Source organism: Herpailurus yagouaroundi, unplaced genomic scaffold (genome assembly GCF_014898765.1).
Source record: "Herpailurus yagouaroundi ecotype Mexico unplaced genomic scaffold, PumYag 190, whole genome shotgun sequence".
Classification (NCBI taxonomy): domain Eukaryota; kingdom Metazoa; phylum Chordata; class Mammalia; order Carnivora; family Felidae; genus Herpailurus; species Herpailurus yagouaroundi.
Window position 1 is genome coordinate 14,521,128 of NW_024412421.1, and position 19,023 is coordinate 14,540,150.

At 40.5% G+C, this 19,023-nt stretch overlaps 1 protein-coding gene and 1 long non-coding RNA gene across 8 annotated transcripts in view; one reads left to right on the forward strand and one right to left on the reverse strand.

Moving 5' to 3' along the window:
* Positions 1 to 19,023, reverse strand: part of LOC121045392 (cadherin-8) — a 367,139-nt gene that overhangs the window by 342,426 nt on the left and 5,690 nt on the right. For 6 of the 7 annotated variants that reach the window (XM_040498191.1, XM_040498196.1, XM_040498197.1 and 3 more), the window contains one exon: positions 8,664 to 9,114. In XM_040498191.1, the coding sequence (XP_040354125.1) occupies positions 8,664 to 8,912 (249 nt within the window). In that variant the 5' untranslated portion in view covers positions 8,913 to 9,114. Of the gene's footprint in view, positions 1 to 8,663; positions 9,115 to 15,087; positions 15,224 to 19,023 lie in introns of all 7 variants that reach the window. The other variant, XM_040498192.1, reaches the window with a different exon arrangement.
* On the forward strand, positions 1,190 to 3,327 carry LOC121045393 (uncharacterized). The gene is made up of 3 exons (XR_005797728.1): positions 1,190 to 2,481; positions 2,591 to 2,670; positions 2,892 to 3,327. It is a non-coding gene; the product is annotated as an uncharacterized LOC121045393 (long non-coding RNA).

The window sequence follows — 19,023 nt, forward strand, 5'->3', positions numbered from 1 at the left end:
ATAGCATATCCTAGAAAGTAAAATGGGGAAAAATTATAAAGAAAACAAAATGGTAATCCAATCACATGAATTGGGGAAAAAAACGAATATATTGGTCTATTTCCTTAAAGATTCCTCTTTATTGATACCTGGTACAATTACTAATATGAGTCAACATCAGGAATGAACTCCTTATTTTGTTTTTAATGTGGGTCACATACCTATCATTTATTCATTACATACAATAATATATTTGGGAATTTTGATAACTTATGTTTCATTTTTTCTATTAGGGAATTTTATTATCAGAAACAATGGGTTGTTATAAATATGATTAGGATTCTTCCTACATTAATATTTAAAGTCAAGAGTATTACAGGCACCTGGGTGGCTCAGTTGGTTAAGAGTCAGACTCTTGGTTTTGGCTCTGGTCATGATCTCACAGTTTGTGGGATCAAGCCCCATCCTGGGCTCTGGGCTGACAGTGCGGACGGAGCCTATTTGGGATTTTCTCTCTTTTTCTTTCTCTCTTCCTCCCTCCCTTTCTCGCTCTCTTCCTCTCCCTTGCTCACTCACGATCTCAAAATAAATAAAGAAAAAGAGTATTGGCACTATCAAGGGTGAAGGGGAAGTAACTAAAGGAAACAAAGCAGCAAAATGGTGAAAATTTTTGAATACGGAGGATCAGGGTGATGAGTACACGGGTTCATTATTTTGCAGATGATTAAATATATGTATTTTCACATGTGCACATGCATATCTTAACACATGTGTGCCACATACTCTGCTCACCTCACACATGCATTTTTTTTATTATAGTCTATCCACACCTCATATCTTGTTTCTGGTATTTCCTCAGTTGCAATCATGTCCCCATGTTATAAATCTTAGTAAGTTTTAATGATTCAGGCTATTCTGCTATGTGAATTTGCAAGGAAAGTTGTTTTTTTTTTTTTTTAATACTGATTACCTTGTTGTCATTTATAAAATAGGGTTATGTTATCGGGCTTTTCACCCACAAACATATGACCACTATCATTTTCTTCAAGTGGGAAAACGAGACCTGCCTTAATGAGATGACCCTAAGCAGATTAAGAACATATGAAAGACTTTTAAGAAGTGTGACTGAGGGTATCTGCAAAGATGAGCACAGACTATCCATACTCTCACCTGGTCCCTTGGTAAGGAATGAGGCAAACAGGGTGGGGGGTGGGGCTCCAGAGACAAAGGAGTAGGAGATGATCTGGGATTTTACTCATGCACAAACTCAGCTAGTAGATGGCTCATACGTGTGCATTTGTGCGTGCGTGTGTGTGTGTGTGTGTTTAGGGTTTCTGCTGATTTCCATGACGAATATTATTTCCTTTATTGACATCAGCATCAGAGATTTCCCAAAACTCTGGGATGCCTGTTATTCCTAGGTCGGGGCATGGGGCAAGAAGCAGACAACTCTCGTTTTGCCAGATTGAGACACACGATGCTGACTTGCATTCCTGCCAAATTATTGGTGCACGGGCTTTGTCTGAGTAGGCAGAGGCTCCACGGAACTGACAGTGAATCGTTCTCGCAAGGCCGAGGATACAATTTGGCTGCGGCTGCGTAGCCCAGTGCTCTTTACATGCAAACGGCCAGCAAAAATAATGGCATGTCAAGTGCAATTTTCTCCCCAGCCGCTGACACCGTAAACTATAATATAGTGTAATTATTTGGCATCCCGTGTCCTTCATACTAAGCACCACCCAAACGATTTCCAAGTTGCAGAGAAGAGGGAAGGTTAGAAGGTCAAATTTAAAGAGAGAAAATGAGTCAGTGCCTTGAAGGGAGAGAATTATAAATAGATGTGGCATCACCAGCAGTGGAGTTATATCCAAATAAGGAACTGCTCAGAAGCCCAGGTAGGAGGGGAAAAGGGAAGAAAGAGAGCAGAGGAGTTTATGTAAGAGAGAGGATTTAGGATAGATCTCTGACCACCTGGAGAGCAAACCGGTTTTTCCCAAAATAAACCAATATGAGGAACCAGGATCACAGAACCAGAGAACAAGAGCCAAAAGAACTTGGGCAGAAAATCAATAGACGCTACACTCATTTTTCTTATATTGCTTGCTTTTCCTGTTCCATAGGGATTTGTATGTTAAATATAATTTCATAATCCACGATACCACTACAAGAGAGGAAACTGCCCCAGAGAGGATGTCTGACTTGCTCTTCCAGCTGCTTTGTAGCAGAAGTGAAAAAGGAAGAAGTCAGATCTCCAAGAGAGCCTTCCCATCCTTTCTCTGTGACTCTCAGATTCCAACCTTAGTTCTCTTTCAGTCACCTTGACCCTCTCGGCTCTTTCAACAGTCTGGCATCTGTGATCGCCTCTGCTGGGAATGCTCTCCCTTTCCATCCCTGCACTCTGGGATGCCACTCTATGGCCAGGATGCTGGCTCTAGCGTCTCAGCTCACAGGCTCTTTCTTTCAAGAAGGTTCTACATCCCACCAAACAGACAAGCTTCCTGGGTATGTGTTTCCATAGAACCCTATCTTTTTATCCTGTAGCACTTACCTCCGTTTTAATGTGACATGTGTTCTCATGACTATTTTCCTAATGTCTCTCTCCCCATGGTAGCCCATTAATTCCATGACAGAGAGTTTGCATTTGTATTTGTTCCGAGCGGAGAATCTACTGGCCACAATGCTTAGGAGACAGTAAGTGCTCAATACATATTTGCAGAATGACTTGATCAATCATCCTTGTGTTTCACAGGGAAGGGCTCCCATGATGTTATCAAGCTGTTCATGTCATGTCCATTTCATCACAAGGACATGACTTTTTTTTTTCCTGTCTTAGTTGCACGATTTATGAAAACCACCATGTTTCTCTCCTCTCTCTCTCTCTCTCTCTCTCTCTCTCTCTCTCTCTCTCTAAGACAAGAATACATAAGTATATAGGATGAAAAGTCCTTGCACCACCTTATTCTCTACCAGAATTAGCAGAGTAAGTCACCCCTGGAGCTCCTAAGTATGTGGAATACTAAGTATTTATATGTAGAGCAGGCTCTGAACCACCTGTTCCACAAAGAACTGGAGTCTCTTTGGCTGATACCTGTTTCTGAGAAATTCAGAAAGAAGAGTTCTGAGGTACCTTGTGCCATAAGCACAAACATAAGTTTGCAGATGGATTGGAGACAATGAAATCATCATCTCTATGTAGTGATTCATACTACGGGTAAGGGGCTTAGAGAGGATCATGCGGTCTCCTCAAAAGAGTTGTTTTAACAAGTTAACTTGCACACTATGACTACCTCAAAGAAAGACTTTTAAAATCAGAAAGTAGTGGGGCGCCTGGGTGGCTGAGTCGGTTAAGCCTCCAACTTTGGCTCAGGCCATGATCTCATGGTTTGTGGGTTCGAGCCATACGTCGGGCTCCGTGCGGACATCTCAGAGCCTGGAGCCTGCTTAACGATTCTGTGTCTTCCTCGTTCTCTGCTCCTCCCCTGCTCATGCACTGTCTCTCTCTCTCTCTCTCAAAAATAAATAAATATTTAGAAAAATAAAAATAAAATCAGTAAGTAGAGACCATGTTTAAACTACCCAGCTGTCTATAAGGTACCAATATGAAAATGGAACATGAAAGTAATGCATTGCCCTCTTTATTGAAAAATGCCACTTGTATTAAGTCATATTGAATTTATATTACTTTTTAATAAATTCTTCCCTTATTTAGGTGAATTATTCATTCATTTATCTATGCAAAATATTTACTGAGCACTTCTCATATGCAGGCAGTGTTCTAGGGATGTAAAGTAAAAAGCAAAGGAAACAAAAATCCTTTTTCTTTGTAGAACTTGCATTGTAGGAGACAAATCCTAAATAAGATAGAGAATGGCTGAGACAATGATCATCAGGAACAAGAAAACATAAAGCACAAAGGATATGAAATATTAGAGAGAGGACAGTTATATTTTAGACAGAATGGGACAGGGAAGACTTCTTGTGAATATGACTTTCAACCTCATTCGAATTCAACAAGAAATATACAGGCAGCGTTACTTCTGACAGAAGGGATCCTCAGTAGTCCTACCCTATCCCACTGACATTGCATAAACCCTCTGTCCAGCTGGGATACCTAAGTTCCTACTCCACCCAACCTCAGTCTAGGCAACAAGTCGTCCTTCAAAACACATCTAAGTATCACCTCCACCTTAAGCAACCTGGGATAACTAACGGCAAGGGCTCTTGTTCAGGCTCCAGGTGTCTTGTGCTCACCTGGTGATGTAATTGTCTGTTTAGCCACCACTGCAACTACACACACACACACACACACACACACACACACACACACACACACACACACACACAATTAAGAATACAATCATGACTAGGGGCGCCTGGGTGGCTCAGTCGGCTAAGCATCCAACTTTGGCTCAGGTCATGATATCTGGGGTCATGATAGCTGGTGAGTTTGAGCCACACATAGGGCTCTGTGTTGACAGCTCAGAGCCTAGAGCCTGCTTCAGATTCTGTGTCTCCCTCTTTCTGCCCGAACACCCCTCGTGCTCTGTCTGCCTCTCAAAAATAAATAAACATTAAAAAAAAATTAAAGAATACAATCATGACTACAATAACTATATGCAGGCACCATGCATATATTATTTTATTGGCTGTTATACACTCTTATTTTTCTTTATTTAAAATTATTTAATTTTACTTAAATCCAAGTGAGTTAAGATATAATGTAATAATGATTTCAGGAATAGAATTTAGTGATTCATCACTCACATAGAACAACAGCCAGTGTTACTGCTCTTACTTGGATAACTTTAAAAGAGTTTTAGTAACTTCTCCAGGGTTAACACTCAGAAGGTAGCAAAGGCAAAGTTCAAACTTCTGGAAAGTACATCTCAAGGGCTTGTTCCTTCTCTGCACCCCACTGTCTACAAATACAGTAAAAGCACAATGGATGATGGGGGGTATATGTGAAGCTCTGAAAAGCCAGTCACTCAAAAACTGAATCTGCCTTTGAGCTTGAACTCAGCCTGCAGTGTCAAGGGCCCCACCATGGTGATTCACAGGAAAGCCTTTTTTGTTGTTGTTTTAATGTTTATTTACTTTTGAGAGATGGAGAGTGAGAGAGGGGTAGGGATAGAAAGAGGAAGGGAGGACAGAAGATCCAAAGCAGGCAGCAGAGAGCCCAATGCAGGGCTCAAACTCACAAACCGTGAGATCATAACCCAAGCCAAAGTCAGCCAAAGTCAGACGCTCAACCACCTGAGCCACCCAGGTGCACCAACAGGAGTGCCTTTTGAAGAGAGGTATGCTCCTGAGTGACTAACACTCCCAGCCCTTCCTGGGGAGAAGCTCAGTGACAAGTGGTTTAGAGTCCGACGTGGAAGAGTGTACATAGAAATAAAACACCAGTAAAGCACCGGTGGGCACCTTGCTACGGGTCATCCCCACACTCAGCCTGACTTATAATTTGAAGCAGTCACCTGAAAGGTATGTTTGGCTTCACTACAACCCAAGGTCCTCCATGGCTAAGCTATAATAATTCAGGAGCAATTTTCTTTAAGGGGAAATATGGAGGATTGGAACTGTTTGTAGAAATGTCTTCAGAAAATAAGTTTAACTCTGATTTAACAATTGTGAACTGGCTGGGGTAGACAGGAAAGCAAAGAGCTAATTCATTAAAACGGTCATAAAGACTTGGGAGCATTTTGGTCATTTGAAAATCTTAGGGTTCTCTGACGAGATTTCTGTCCTTCAAAGAAGCATGAATTTCTCAAATATTACTAAGTCACAAATCAATGCTGAAGTCTGCCTGTTTGCTTCTATCTCTATTAATGTAAGGAACAGCGTTAAAATTAGTCATCAGACTCTTACGAATCCAAAGCAAACCCCAATTTAAATACTTTTTCTATGCAGACAAAAATGAGACATCCTGAGTATAGCATGTTTGGTTATTTATATTATACAAAATGCCATCACAGTGATAGGCCTCCATAAAAAGTTAATAGAATTCACATAATTCACCAATTATGCATGGATGCATGTGTGCGCAGACCCAGAATTTCCTATAGTAGGAAAACAAATTGCCTGAGGGTTGGGGTAAGTTCTCAATACCCAGAACACTTTTCTGGACTTTACAGGCTCTGCATTCTGTACTCATTAACTCAGTTTTCATTAAGATCAAGGATTTTTAATTTTTTTATTCTTTAAAGATTTTATTTTTAATGTTTTTAATGTTTGTTTATTTTTGAGACAAAGACAGAGCATGAGTGGGGGAGGAGCAGAGAGAAGCGGGGGACACAGAATCTGAAGCAGGCTCCAGGCTCTGAGCTGTCAGCACAGAGCCCGACGTGGAACTCGAACTCACGAACCATGAGAACATGACCTGAGCCGAAACTGGACGCTTTAACTGACTGAGCCACCCAGGCATCCCAAAGATTTTATTTTTTAGTAATCTCTACAACCATCATGGGGCTCAAACTCACAATCTTGACATCAAGAGTCTCACGCTCTACTGACTGAGCCAGCCAGTCACCCTTGTATTCAACATTTAAATGCAAATTATGGTTTCAACACGTGGCAACTAGTTACTAAAATGTAATAGGATATGGTGGGTAAAATTATGGCCTTGGGAATCCCCAACTTGATTCAAACTCAGAACTTTTACTAGCTCAATGATCTTGGTTTGCTTTACCAATCCTTCTAAGTCTCAGTTTCTGTACTTAAAAAACAAACCAAAAAACATAATGCTGGTCAAGAAGCCCATATTCAAACCCCACTGGGCCAGATGTGTTTCAAAATTCAGGAATTTCCACATTTGGAAACATATTAAGGTACATAAACTGTATAGTAAGTAACACCCTTAGCAGGGTCTGGGGCAGTACCCTGTATTCAAGCACATTAACATTTCTGCTGGGAATTATATGAATAGTCACAGTAATAGGATGCATTATGACTATAAATAGCCTCAAGTCAGTTCTGCTACCTGAGTTTGTATTAAACATACAAAAAAAATCTTTCAGGGGCGCCTGGGTGGCACAGTCGGTTAAGCGTCCGACTTCAGCCAGGTCACGATCTCGCGGTCCGTGAGTTCGAGCCCCGCGTCGGGCTCTGGGCTGATGGCTCAGAGCCTGGAGCCTGTTTCTGATTCTGTGTCTCCCTCTCTCTCTGCCCCTCCCCCGTTCATGCTCTGTCTCTCTCTGTCCCAAAAAAATAAATAAACGTTAAAAAAAAAAAGTAAAAAAAAATCTTTCAGAAATTTTTGCATTTTTACATCTGAGAAAAGTAGTGTAGAGCTGTTTTGCACGCATATTTTTATATGTGTATATATACGCACATAAACACATACACATATATACACAGAAAGAGGGGAAAAGCTATTTTTAGACGCAAACAGGACTGTGCCCACAAAGTGCTTTTGTATGAGTGGTCAATACATAATAAACACTCAATACTGGCTACAGTATGAGCTTCTTCAAGAAAGAGATCATGGTTTTGAAAACGGATATGCTCCAGTATCCCTAGAACAGTGACAGACACATAGGAAGGGCTTAATAAGTATTATTTGATTTACTCATGAGATCTCCTCATCCAGATATCGTTTGTCCAAGTAGACTAACTATACAAAATGAGAAAACATAACCCTTGGAGAGTCTCAATTTGCTTTGCAAGACAATAAGGTAGAAGCAGGAATGTATTCAGAAGTTCCTAGCCAAACACAAAGAGTTAACTCAGGTCTTAGAGATCAATATTTAATTCTCCTATTTTTCTAAATCACTGCTTTTGGGAAATGAGTAATATTGGCATGACTCACATCTTAATCTCTCTTATCAGGAAAATCAGCCATTGGTAGGCTTATAATTAGAATTCTACCATGATGTATCAAATTTAATAGAAGCCTATGAACAGTTCTGAGGAATAAATGTATACAGTCTTCAGTACCCATGGTATGATTTTGGGAAAAAAAACTTATCTACAGAAAGAACATTTGTTTAACCCGTCAATGACAAAACAAATGTAAATACCCACACACACATGCACACACACGCCACTAGGTGAAATTTTGATTGTATACATTTGATTCCATCTGACAATGAATGAACTAATTTCCTATCGCAAATTTTATTGAATTACAGTACAAAGCACTGTTAAACAAGCACTCCAAGAATTTCTTTTTCTCCAACCCAAGTTAATGACTCAAACCACAAACAAACCACAGAAAAAAAAAAAAAACCGGGGGGGGGGGGGGAAACAACCTGCAACTGGAGACACATGACCTCAAAACAAAATGAAACAACTAAACATCTTAGGAATCAAGGTTGTAGGAAATTCAAACCGAACAAAAATGTATCCTTCTTCCAAATACTTAAGCTAGAGAAAAAGTTTGCCATGCAGATTTCTTGTACAAAATGGGAAAGAAAAGTCTGTAGGCACACACATTACACAAGTATTTTGTATCTGAAGGGAGGCAAGTGGTGGGGGAGACGAGCCTTCACCAGAAGAGCAGTCTGTCTGCATTTAAGACTGTTACAGTGGGATTAGTCATATTCCTAAAGAAACCAATAGGTAACTAAACTAACCATCTGGCCTAAAGTACTACAGCTAAGCGTGCCAACAATTCTGACAAGTCGGATGTTAAAGATCTAAAGAAGAGAAACAGATCCCGAAATGGGGATCTTAAAAGTGTAGCTTACCCGGCCAACAAGAATCGGTTCAGGTCCAGAAAACTCTTCCAGGACAAACATTTGATTCCAAACCCAGCCTCTTTTGGAGCGGTTCAAAATCCGCTGTTCACTCAGCCTACTTAGTTCCAAAGGGGATCCACTCATTACAACGTGAGACTGATTCATCGGAGCCGTGTAAATGCAAGGGGGAAGAGTAATCCATAATATTATTAATGGAGTCCAGAGATCCAAGAGCATTTCCGCTAGCCGTTCTGGCATGGTCCCACCAGTCAAGCAAATCACCGCGAAAACGAGACAATTATGTTTTTTGCCTCCGGTCTGCAGCCATCCAATTCATCATGCAGTGTAGAGCGTTTACTTACAGCTCTGCCACGTGTTTCTAGCACAGGAAACAGACATCATCTAAGCAGCTTTTCTGAGACCACGATGATCCACTGGCATTCCTTCTCACTGAAATCGCCTGCAAACACAAGGAGAGAGAAAGAGTAAAGGTTCACTCCACCAGGTCTTCCAACAAAACTGCTGCCTTTTAGAAGCACCTAAATGAACAACAGCAGGCATTTCCCCAACTCTCGAGTTAAAAAAGTGGATCTTAGGAGTTAGAATGAGTGGAGGGGCGCCTGGGTGGCGCAGTCGGTTAAGCGTCCGACTTCAGCCAGGTCACGATCTCGCGGTCCGGGAGTTCGAGCCCCGCGTCAGGCTCTGGGCTGATGGCTCGGAGCCTGGAGCCTGTTTCCGATTCTGTGTCTCCCTCTCTCTCTGCCCCTCCCCCGTTCATGCTCTGTCTCTCTCTGTCCTAAAAAATAAATAAACGTTGAAAAAAAAAAAAAAGGAGTTAGAATGAGTGGGTCCTTTTATTTCTTAAGCTTTATTTAGATTTTTTTATTTGTACCTATGTTAGTTATCACAAACCGCTTAAGTAACACAAGTTCTTTCCCCTACCTACTTCCTTCCTTCCTTCCACCCATCCTTCCTCCCTCCCTCCGTCTCTTCTGATTTAAAAATGGGTTCTAGGGGCGCCTGGGTGGTGCAGTCGGTTGAGCGTCCGACTTCAGCCAGGTCACGTGGTCCGGGAGTTCGAGCCCCGCGTCAGGCTCTGGGCTGATGGCTCAGAGCCTGGAGCCTGTTTCCGATTCTGTGTCTCCCTCTCTCTCTGCCCCTCCCCCGTTCATGCTCTGTCTCTCTCTGTCCCAAAGATAGATAAATGTTGAAAAAAAATTTTTTTTTAATGGGTTCTAGTTCACTCTATGTTGAGCAATATAAATAGCCTTTAATGGGTATTTTTTTTTTTAATTTACACATGAGATTGGGAAAGGAAATTTCCCATTTTACAGTCTTAGCTGCCACAAAGCATCAGAAGGGATGGTCCAATTCAGGGTGCAGAATGCTATTCTCTGCCAGGATGCTAATAATGAATGAATAAAATTAGAAGTCTCCCAGAGAGAAATTCTGTAATGTCCAGCATGTATGCTATAATCAGGCTGGTGTCAGAGCTCCCATTCTAAATGTACAGTTGAACAGGAGATTTAAATTATGAAAAGCTCCTTTGGGAATGAAATATGGTAAAAATACAATTTTCAATTGAGGAGATTCAGAAAGGGATGGGCAAAAAAAATCCCCCATTACCTGAGGTGTCAAATACATTTTTTTGCTTACCTTCAGTGTGGAAAAATGTTTCCTCCCTCTCAAAAAAATGATTTTTAAAGAAAGAATGTTCACTGCAGACCCAGAGAGAAGCCTTGCTGAATTAGATTAAATGGGAAAGTAATCCCTCAGGACACCATGGGGATCAGTTTGGCTCAGGGAATTCATAATGGGGTAGGGAACCTTTCACCTCTAGGTCCTTGGTCCCATTCTGGCTCAGAATGGGAAAGCAAGAAAGTCATTAACATTGGCTGGGCTAGTGAGTGGCCTTAGTGATGCCAGCTGAAATGGCAGACCCAGATTCTGCCGCAAATACAGGCTGTATCTGATCTAACAAGATGGCCAGTGGAATCACCCCACTTGTCACCTTTTGCCCGGGCTCAGCTCAATCTCCGGGACTAGGAGGGTACCTCAGGTGGCCCCGCCCCATGAGTGCCTAGGGAAAGCACTGCAAATGGCAGTTGTCTGTACATGGAAGGGAAGAAAAGCTTTCAATAGGAAACCAGCTCAGAGAAAACAGAGCCCAGAACAATATCCTCTGCTTCCCCTGGAACCGCAGCACACAAAAGGAAGAGAAGCCTTTCTTTAAAGCACATTTCCATCATGACCTTCTCTTATTCCAGTGTGAGAAGCAGACCTTTGCAGGCTTCAAATTTAAAACAAGACGGAATTTAAAAGTTCTCAAGAAAAACATCCCCAAGTATTAATCTCTTTCTAAATTGCCCATCCACTGGTCTATTTAACCAGCATTCACAGCATGACCATCACACACCCTGCCCTCTCCTAGACAGGGGGCCTGAACAGTGCTAAAGGAGCACAGTGGTGTGCCACAGGGTCCACCATGGAGGCAGATAAGCCTGGGTTGGAATCCCAGTTCACACCACTTGAGGTCTCTCTCATGATGCATCAGAAACGTAAGTTCCCGAGCTTCAGTTTTCTCTTCTGCAAAATGGCAATAAAAATAATTCCCACTTTGCTCCAGTCAGTAGGGGGAGTCAGAATCAAGATTCTGATAAAGCAGCAGGAACATGCGAAGCACTCACTAAACTGTTTTTCCTAAACCAGGCTGTCAGGGTGGTGTTGACATGGTCCATCCCTTTGGGAGGCTTTGGTTAAAAAGTCAAATGAAAGAGCAGAGACTTAAGCCACATGACCTCTATGGCAGAAGGTAAGGTCCAAGAGTGACACAAAGCACTCAAAAATCTTCCAGAAGGTGGGATGGGAGAAGGCAAAGGTGTTGCCGGGGAGGAAAGGCTGGACCTTATCACAAAGTAGTTGAGACCTATCCTGTCCACATAGCCTCACTCTAAATTCTTCTCAGGAAAAAGTATATATTCTCTCCAAATTCACCTTCTATAGGACAGAACATCCCTGAATGCTCAAAACCCATGCATGGCCAGAGAACTACAAAGACAAGAAGGCTAAGTGGGTTGTGATTTTCCTCCAGCATCAGCCTGTCTGGGGATTGAATTCTAGTTTAAAAAACTGCATTTACTAGTGGGGGGCAACTACCAACAATAACAACAATTATAATAATACCTAAATGGTTTATTTTGAGGATTAGAAGAGGTAGTCTTGTTAAAGCAATTAGAAAAGGCTAGAGCGTACAGTTATTTTTAAACTGTGCCAAATAACTCTGCAAGTATATTCTGGCATCTGTTCTGTTGTTGATGATTCTGGGATAAGAAAGTTTAATCCGATACTCATAATAGACACTTCCTTCGTAGAAGCCATCCACTGGCAGCCAGGATGAAATGTGACATGAGAGGTACTGCACCCAAACTTACCAAAATCCGGTAAAAAGTGATAACAAACCCTGAAGTAATTGCACACCATGGCACACCTTTGTTAGTTAGAAAGGATGCATTAATAAAGGAATAGATGCATAGCCCAAAATACCACCCATTGACGCAGTATCTTAGAGCTGGATAAATCTTACTGTGTCTCACACTGTTTCATTCAAAACTGAGGCACAGAAAACTTAAACAACATGCCCCGAAAAATACCTCCAGTAAGGAGCAGATCATTATTTGAATCTAGGTAATCTACTTCCAAAATTCTTGTTCTTAACCATGTCTCTCGTTATATAAACACTGATGAGTGTATTCTGATGGTCAACAGGCAATCAGGTCAATGCTCTTCTCATCAGGAAGCAAAGAGTCCAATGGGTACAGACTAACAAAGATATACTTACAATATTTAGTGAAATGCAGGCTGAGAAGGGTTATAGAAATACAGAGCGATGGTATGCCACTCATCTTCACAGCATTAAAAAAAAAAAAAAGGCTTCCTGGAGGAAGTGACATCTAAGCGTTGAGAAGCAAGCAATTTCCCAACTGGGGAGGAGTTAGGTGTGAAAGGGCATTTAAGTCAGGCAATGCACAGGAACTAGACCACGGATTAATCCAGCATCTTGGGTAGTCTGCAAATCATTACTTACCAGATCATTCAATCCATGATCTGCTCTCCACCCACCAAATTCATCCTACACATGGTCTCCACAGAGTACCTGTCAAATAAGGTACCCTCTACTCTGCCAGTTCTCTGTGAAGCAAAGAGCATGTTGGATTTCTCCAAGGCTTTGAGGAATAGAAATATTTTCCATCCTGCAGACAGGGTATGGGAAACATATGAGTGCTATTCCAATCTGATTCCTCATTTTTCAGAGAAAGGAGGAATGATTTGGTCAGTGGCCAACAGCTGGTGGCAGAGCTCTGGAGAGAAATTATCCTAACTCTATTGGGATGAAGGGAAACTCTCCTTCATCCACATTGGTCATTTCTACTACCCTCCCCTGCATAGAATTTCTAGCACAGTCATATACCCCTCCCTCAGACAGCCAAATTCTTAAATTACTTGTACTATTAAATTTAAAACGTGAGTTTTTCTAATACCTATTTTAAAATGGCAAACCAATGTTATTTGTTACAAAGAGATTAACAGTAAACACTTAGACAGTGTTTGGGTAATATTAAATCATCAACTCATACACACATATGTGTATGTATATGGTAAATCAAGACTACATATATATATATATATATATATACATATTATATGTACACACACAGCTATGTATTTACATCTACCCTTCAAAATAACCCTAATGTAAGTATTATCACTTTATTATCATCATTCCCATTTTATGGATAAGCAAACTGAAGCACAGAGAGACTGGTATTTTACCAGTCTCTTAACTAGGCACTGGCAAAACCTGAGGTCATCTGTCTCCGATAAAAAGGAAAATCAACAGTTAGAGGCAAGGATATGCTGTTAAATATTTAAGTGGCTCTCGAAAGAAAGAATCCTTGATTTATGATTTCCATAATGTAAATACTTCCACCAATTTCAAGCTCTCGCTGTGGCCACTAACAAGTTCTGGCATTTCCTGAAAATTTAACAATAGGCTCTGGTAAATGTAGTAAGTCCTCTCCACAACACCCCTGGGGGTGCTTCTCAAACCTTCATATGCATACAAATCCTCAGGAAATCTGGCCAAAATGCAGATAATAACGCAGTAAATGGAGGGCGGGGGCCTGGGACTTTGTATGGATTTGAGGACCACAGTCTGAGAAGCCTGGGGTTGGAGCAAATAAGACCACTTCCCAACTCTTAAAATAACAAAGGATTTAGCAGCGTGGTGAGAAGGTCTTTCCCTCCCAGGTCCACGCAGGGCTCACCCTCACTGTGCCTACACACATCAGACTTTGGGAATCCCTGCACTGGTGTGAATATATGAGATTTTTATGATGTCATAATACCGCCCCCCCCCCCAACAACACACACACACACACACACACACACACACACACACACACACACACACTACTTTATGCAAGGCTCTGGTAAAACTGTGCCACTAACTGGAGTATTCACAGGCACAAATGTGCTATCAGGGGGTGGTGAGACTTGGCCTTCCATTCAGCGAAGTCTGCCTTAGAGAGTCTTCACTTGGAGATAAATGAGCTTCTACTGTGACAATTAGAACCATACTATTTATATTGCTTTCACCTCTGCCACAAGCAGAGGTAATGTCCTCTTTGATGATTAGAAAATAGCTTTATAGGAATTCTTGAGATGCAACCAAATGTGATGTCACCGTTATCAGAATTAATAAACATCGTGAAGAGTAACTCATACACAAACTGCTTAAGTCTATGCAAGGAAGAAGAAATTGAGCAAGGTTGTAAAGCTTGGGTAAAAAATCAATTTATTTTTAGATTTTCCAACCACAGTACGTATGTCTGGCCAAGCAATCCACTTTATTATAATGCTGTTGCATTGATTTACACCCAGATAGTGAGATGAAGAGATTTTACAGTCTCTCTGGAATTCTTACAAGTAAGAAAGTCTTTAGAATTTTCCCCATAAGAAAATATCTTCTCTTGGGTAACATACTTACAATCTGACTTTTTCATTCATACACATATTTTAGACACCTTTCTAATTACAGCCTGGATGTTACTCTGCTGACCCCAACATTTTTTTACGGTGAACTTTTTTAAGGTGGTCAATTCTCAGGTATGTTAAGTCATTATGCAAAAATATACTCCACCATCAATTTTGTGAACAAGGTAGACTAAAGTTCTAAACAATAAGCCGCACACCAATAGGTGAAGTCTAAAATAAAAATGGGCTTTTACAGACACTTTAGGATTCAATCCAGCAGATTATTGTGGTTGACAGGAAATTATGCTTTTATTATCCACCAGGCTTAGTAGCCACAATATTTCATAGAAGCAAAAATGACACATAAGACCAGAGAGTTTCTATTAAAAATGTTTCTGACCTTGAATTTAGAACCATTAGCAGGCTGCTTCAAAACAGGTAAATGCACATTGAATTCAAAGTGGTGTTTCAGAAACACAGATGGGGTATGAGATTCAGCTTGTGGCCCAGTGCAATTCACGCCAAACGCTGGATGACTGGAACGGAACAGGCACAGATATATTTGGGGTTTAGAGAGGGATGGTACTTGCAAGCATCCAAATACAATTCAGGAGAGTCATCTTTCCTAAAGCCTTCAGAATTCCCTGACCAGATTCCCGTCGCATAACAGGATTCTAATTTTGTTTTTGTTTTAAACACACACACACACACACACACACACACACACACACACACCCTATTTATCTCCCCATCAGCCACAACCCTCTAATCATCTTTCCTTGGTCTCCTACCATATCCTTAATCCAGCTATTATTCTATTCAAAAGCACGTATCTTTCGCTTATTTTGCCACCCAGAACACCTGCCAAATCCATTCTGCTGCCATTGGCACGTGACTCTTTTTCTTTAGTTTTCATGAAGTTTAATCATTATTGGTTACCTTGGCAAAAATAAATGCCTTCTCCTTTCCCAAGGAGTCAGAACTTTGTTCTACACACAGAGCACAGAAGCATTTCTATTTGTTAGGGAAATTTCAGCATGCGGTGACTAGGTCTGTGACAAAGACAAGGTCAAAATAAGGCCCTTTTCTAGTGTTATAGACCCAGACCTTCATTTAGGAAAACTTTCTTGAAATCATAAGGTTAAGATATTGAAGATGAATCTATTCTGTCAGACTCTTAAGACAGAAGTGTACTGAGATCATCTCAAAAAAATGAACACAAGTTCCATGTATCCCTTGCTAATTATAGACACAGTAGTGTCAGGCAGTGATTTCTCAGGGCTATTCTAAATACCTCCTTCTCCATTTGAAAGCCCCATCTATTGCTGTCTTTGAGTAACGTGCTCAAAGTTGAAGAGAGACCTAGGAGCGAAAACAATGTGTTCGCCTTTTGTTGGAGGAGGTCATTGTGAAGATGTGACCACCCGTGGATCAGAGAGCTGGCGCAGGAATTTGTATCCCATCCCTATTCCTGGACCTACATTCTACCCACTGTTCTCTCACTACGAGTCATTTCAAGGACTCAGCTTTGAGGGATTAAGATGTTGGTGAGTCCATCTGGACTAAATACGTGACTGAACCCCATGGAGGCCTCTATTTAACACCTTAAGATTCTAGTGCACAGATGCGGAGATCTCATCGTATGACCACCTGAGAGAAAGCCTCATATCTGAGTTCCCTTGTTTATTAACACTGCCACCTACCAGTCAGGAGTGTCTCACATCTTTCTTTGGCAACTCCGTGCCCTCTGTATACGGAGGCCAATTTCAAAGTTCACTCTGGGAACTCCCAACGTTGTGAACCAAGACCCTTTAAATCACAGTAACCAATAGAAATCAATTTTACTCTTGCCCAATTGTAGTGTAGCTGAGCTGTGAAAAGCTCCATGGCACAGGTGATGAAACATCGAGTTTGGAGCTGGAAATAGTTTGAATTACTGTTCTATCACTCATAAGGTCCGGGGAGATGTATCTCAATTATGACAAATAAGGGAACTGATGCTCTGTTTCATACTCTCTAACTCGAGGGACAGTGGAAAAAAATAAGTGGATGTACATAAAACTCTATCAATGAAGCAATGATAGCTACTATTTACTGAAAATTCCATGTACTTAACAAAGACTTTTGATTGATATTTAAAAAAATTATTTTATTTCAATTTCTTGCTGTGTACCTCACTGGGGAATATCCCAGCATTCTATTTAGAACAGGTAATAAAATAACCTTTTCCAACTCTTGTTTTTTTGTTTTTTTTTTTTTAAATGGCAGGAACCATGTTGGATACGAATAAAATAGCACTTTATAAATAGCTTTCCCTGCCCACAGCTAACACACAACTAATGACTTCAAATAGTTTTATTAAGCTGCTAAAGGGCAGGATTTTTAGTCCCCTCCCAAGAGCCAACCATGTCTCTTTCCATTGAAGACATAGCATTGTCCCTTCACTATTTTCTGCAGACAGGACAACACACAAGCACTAAACATCCACATGGGACCTATTCCTCCCTTTGTAACCACTCAAAGAAAAACATGGGCTGCTACATCCTATTGTACAATTGCACTACAGCCAAACTTTAACTACTCGATGACAAACATTTCATTGGCCGGGTATTGCTACCAAAAAAAAAAAAAAATTCTGTTGCATTTCATCATCATCTACCTTCCTATGAGAATGGTCAAAGTGAGGAGTCCCCACTAACTCAGAAATGAGGCCGAAATGATCTCTCAACACTACTCAGAAGGCTCCTGAGAGAAGATAATGCTACGAGATTGTCAGGTAGTATCTTCTTTCAAAAGTATTCAACTGGTTTCCATTCACTTCAGCACTACTGGTGATAGCTGAAAATTACAAGCTCTCACTTCTTGCTTAAGTCATGCGGAAATGGTTAAAATCAGTTTTATCACATAACCAAGGCTACAGAGTCTGTAATACTAAAACTGAAATGCAGCCAAGTATCCCAGCATATTAAGTCAAGATTCTGCCAATTAGATTATACTGTGTAGTAACCATCCTTACAAGTGCACCTTACTGTCATTCTTTCATGTTTCAAAGACTTCATAGCTTAAAAACCACCCACTGACACGGTTACCATGAACTACGAACACAGTTGATAGATGGGTAGACAGATAACAAGCAATCATTTGACAAAAGTAATACTGAGATACAACAGAATACATAGGTCATGACAATTAATGTATTTATATGAGTTCTAAAATCAGTACAATCTTCACCAACTATATTTGAGTCAAACTCAAACACAAATATGCCCTACCACTTTAATAAAAATAAGTATAAATTAATGGTTTTTCATTTTTGAGCACCCCCAGTAGGAAGATGGAAATACTTCAACACAGAAAATTAAATTCTGTTTGTCAAGCTGAAACAGCAATAGAGAAATAAAGAATGGAATGTGTCCTTGTAATTTTTGTAACAAGTTCGGAAGATGAGGTTGCATGTATAAGAAAGAAAAGTATTCCCTTATGATATTCATATCACTCCCTCACCTACTTATTTCATGTTATTTGTGTCACATCGGAAATCAAATAGTCCTATTTTAAGCATTAATATATCTAGAAAGAAACAATGCATGGAAAATGTTATCGGTAATAGAACATGAAGGTACTATAACATTTTCACTTAATGACATACATAGAATACAATTCCACTTAATATTCCTTTACAGTATATTCAACATGCTTAAAATGTAAATAAATCTATTCACAGAAATACCTTATCATGGCAAACACAGTATTTTTTTCCATTGTGTACATGTGAGTGCCAGGTATCCTGCTGATTAACGCAATGTAGAAGAGTACAGAATGGTCTTCTAAGACGTTCTGACTTGCAATTCACATAAGGTTAATATGAACTGTTCCATTCAAATACAAAATATACTAAAGAGAAGCAAAGGAAGGAGGGGAAGGAAGGAGCAAAAGAGTGAAAGTTCTTCCCTTCATTATTTTATACATTCCCCCACCAAGGGAAAGGTATGGACACTGAGTTACACATGCAACACTTCAGAATTTAGTGTGTTTTCCCCAATAAAACACCACTTTGCATCCCATATAGGTTAGCAGCATTCTTGATATAAGTCTGGTCTTGATTTTCCAAGTGAGGTTTATAACCATAATACTGGATTTTGGGTAGGATTATATCCCACCCCATCCTTTACTGAGAATCTCCTAGTAAAGGAAGAGAGGGCAGTCTTTGTTCATTGTTGATGCATTAAATAAATGTTTGCAGAGCACTAACTCTGTGCTTGCCCTCAACTAACCATCATTTCAACATTTGCAACTGTCTTTGGCAGAGAGAATAGGAAAGGAAAGTTTGAAGGTT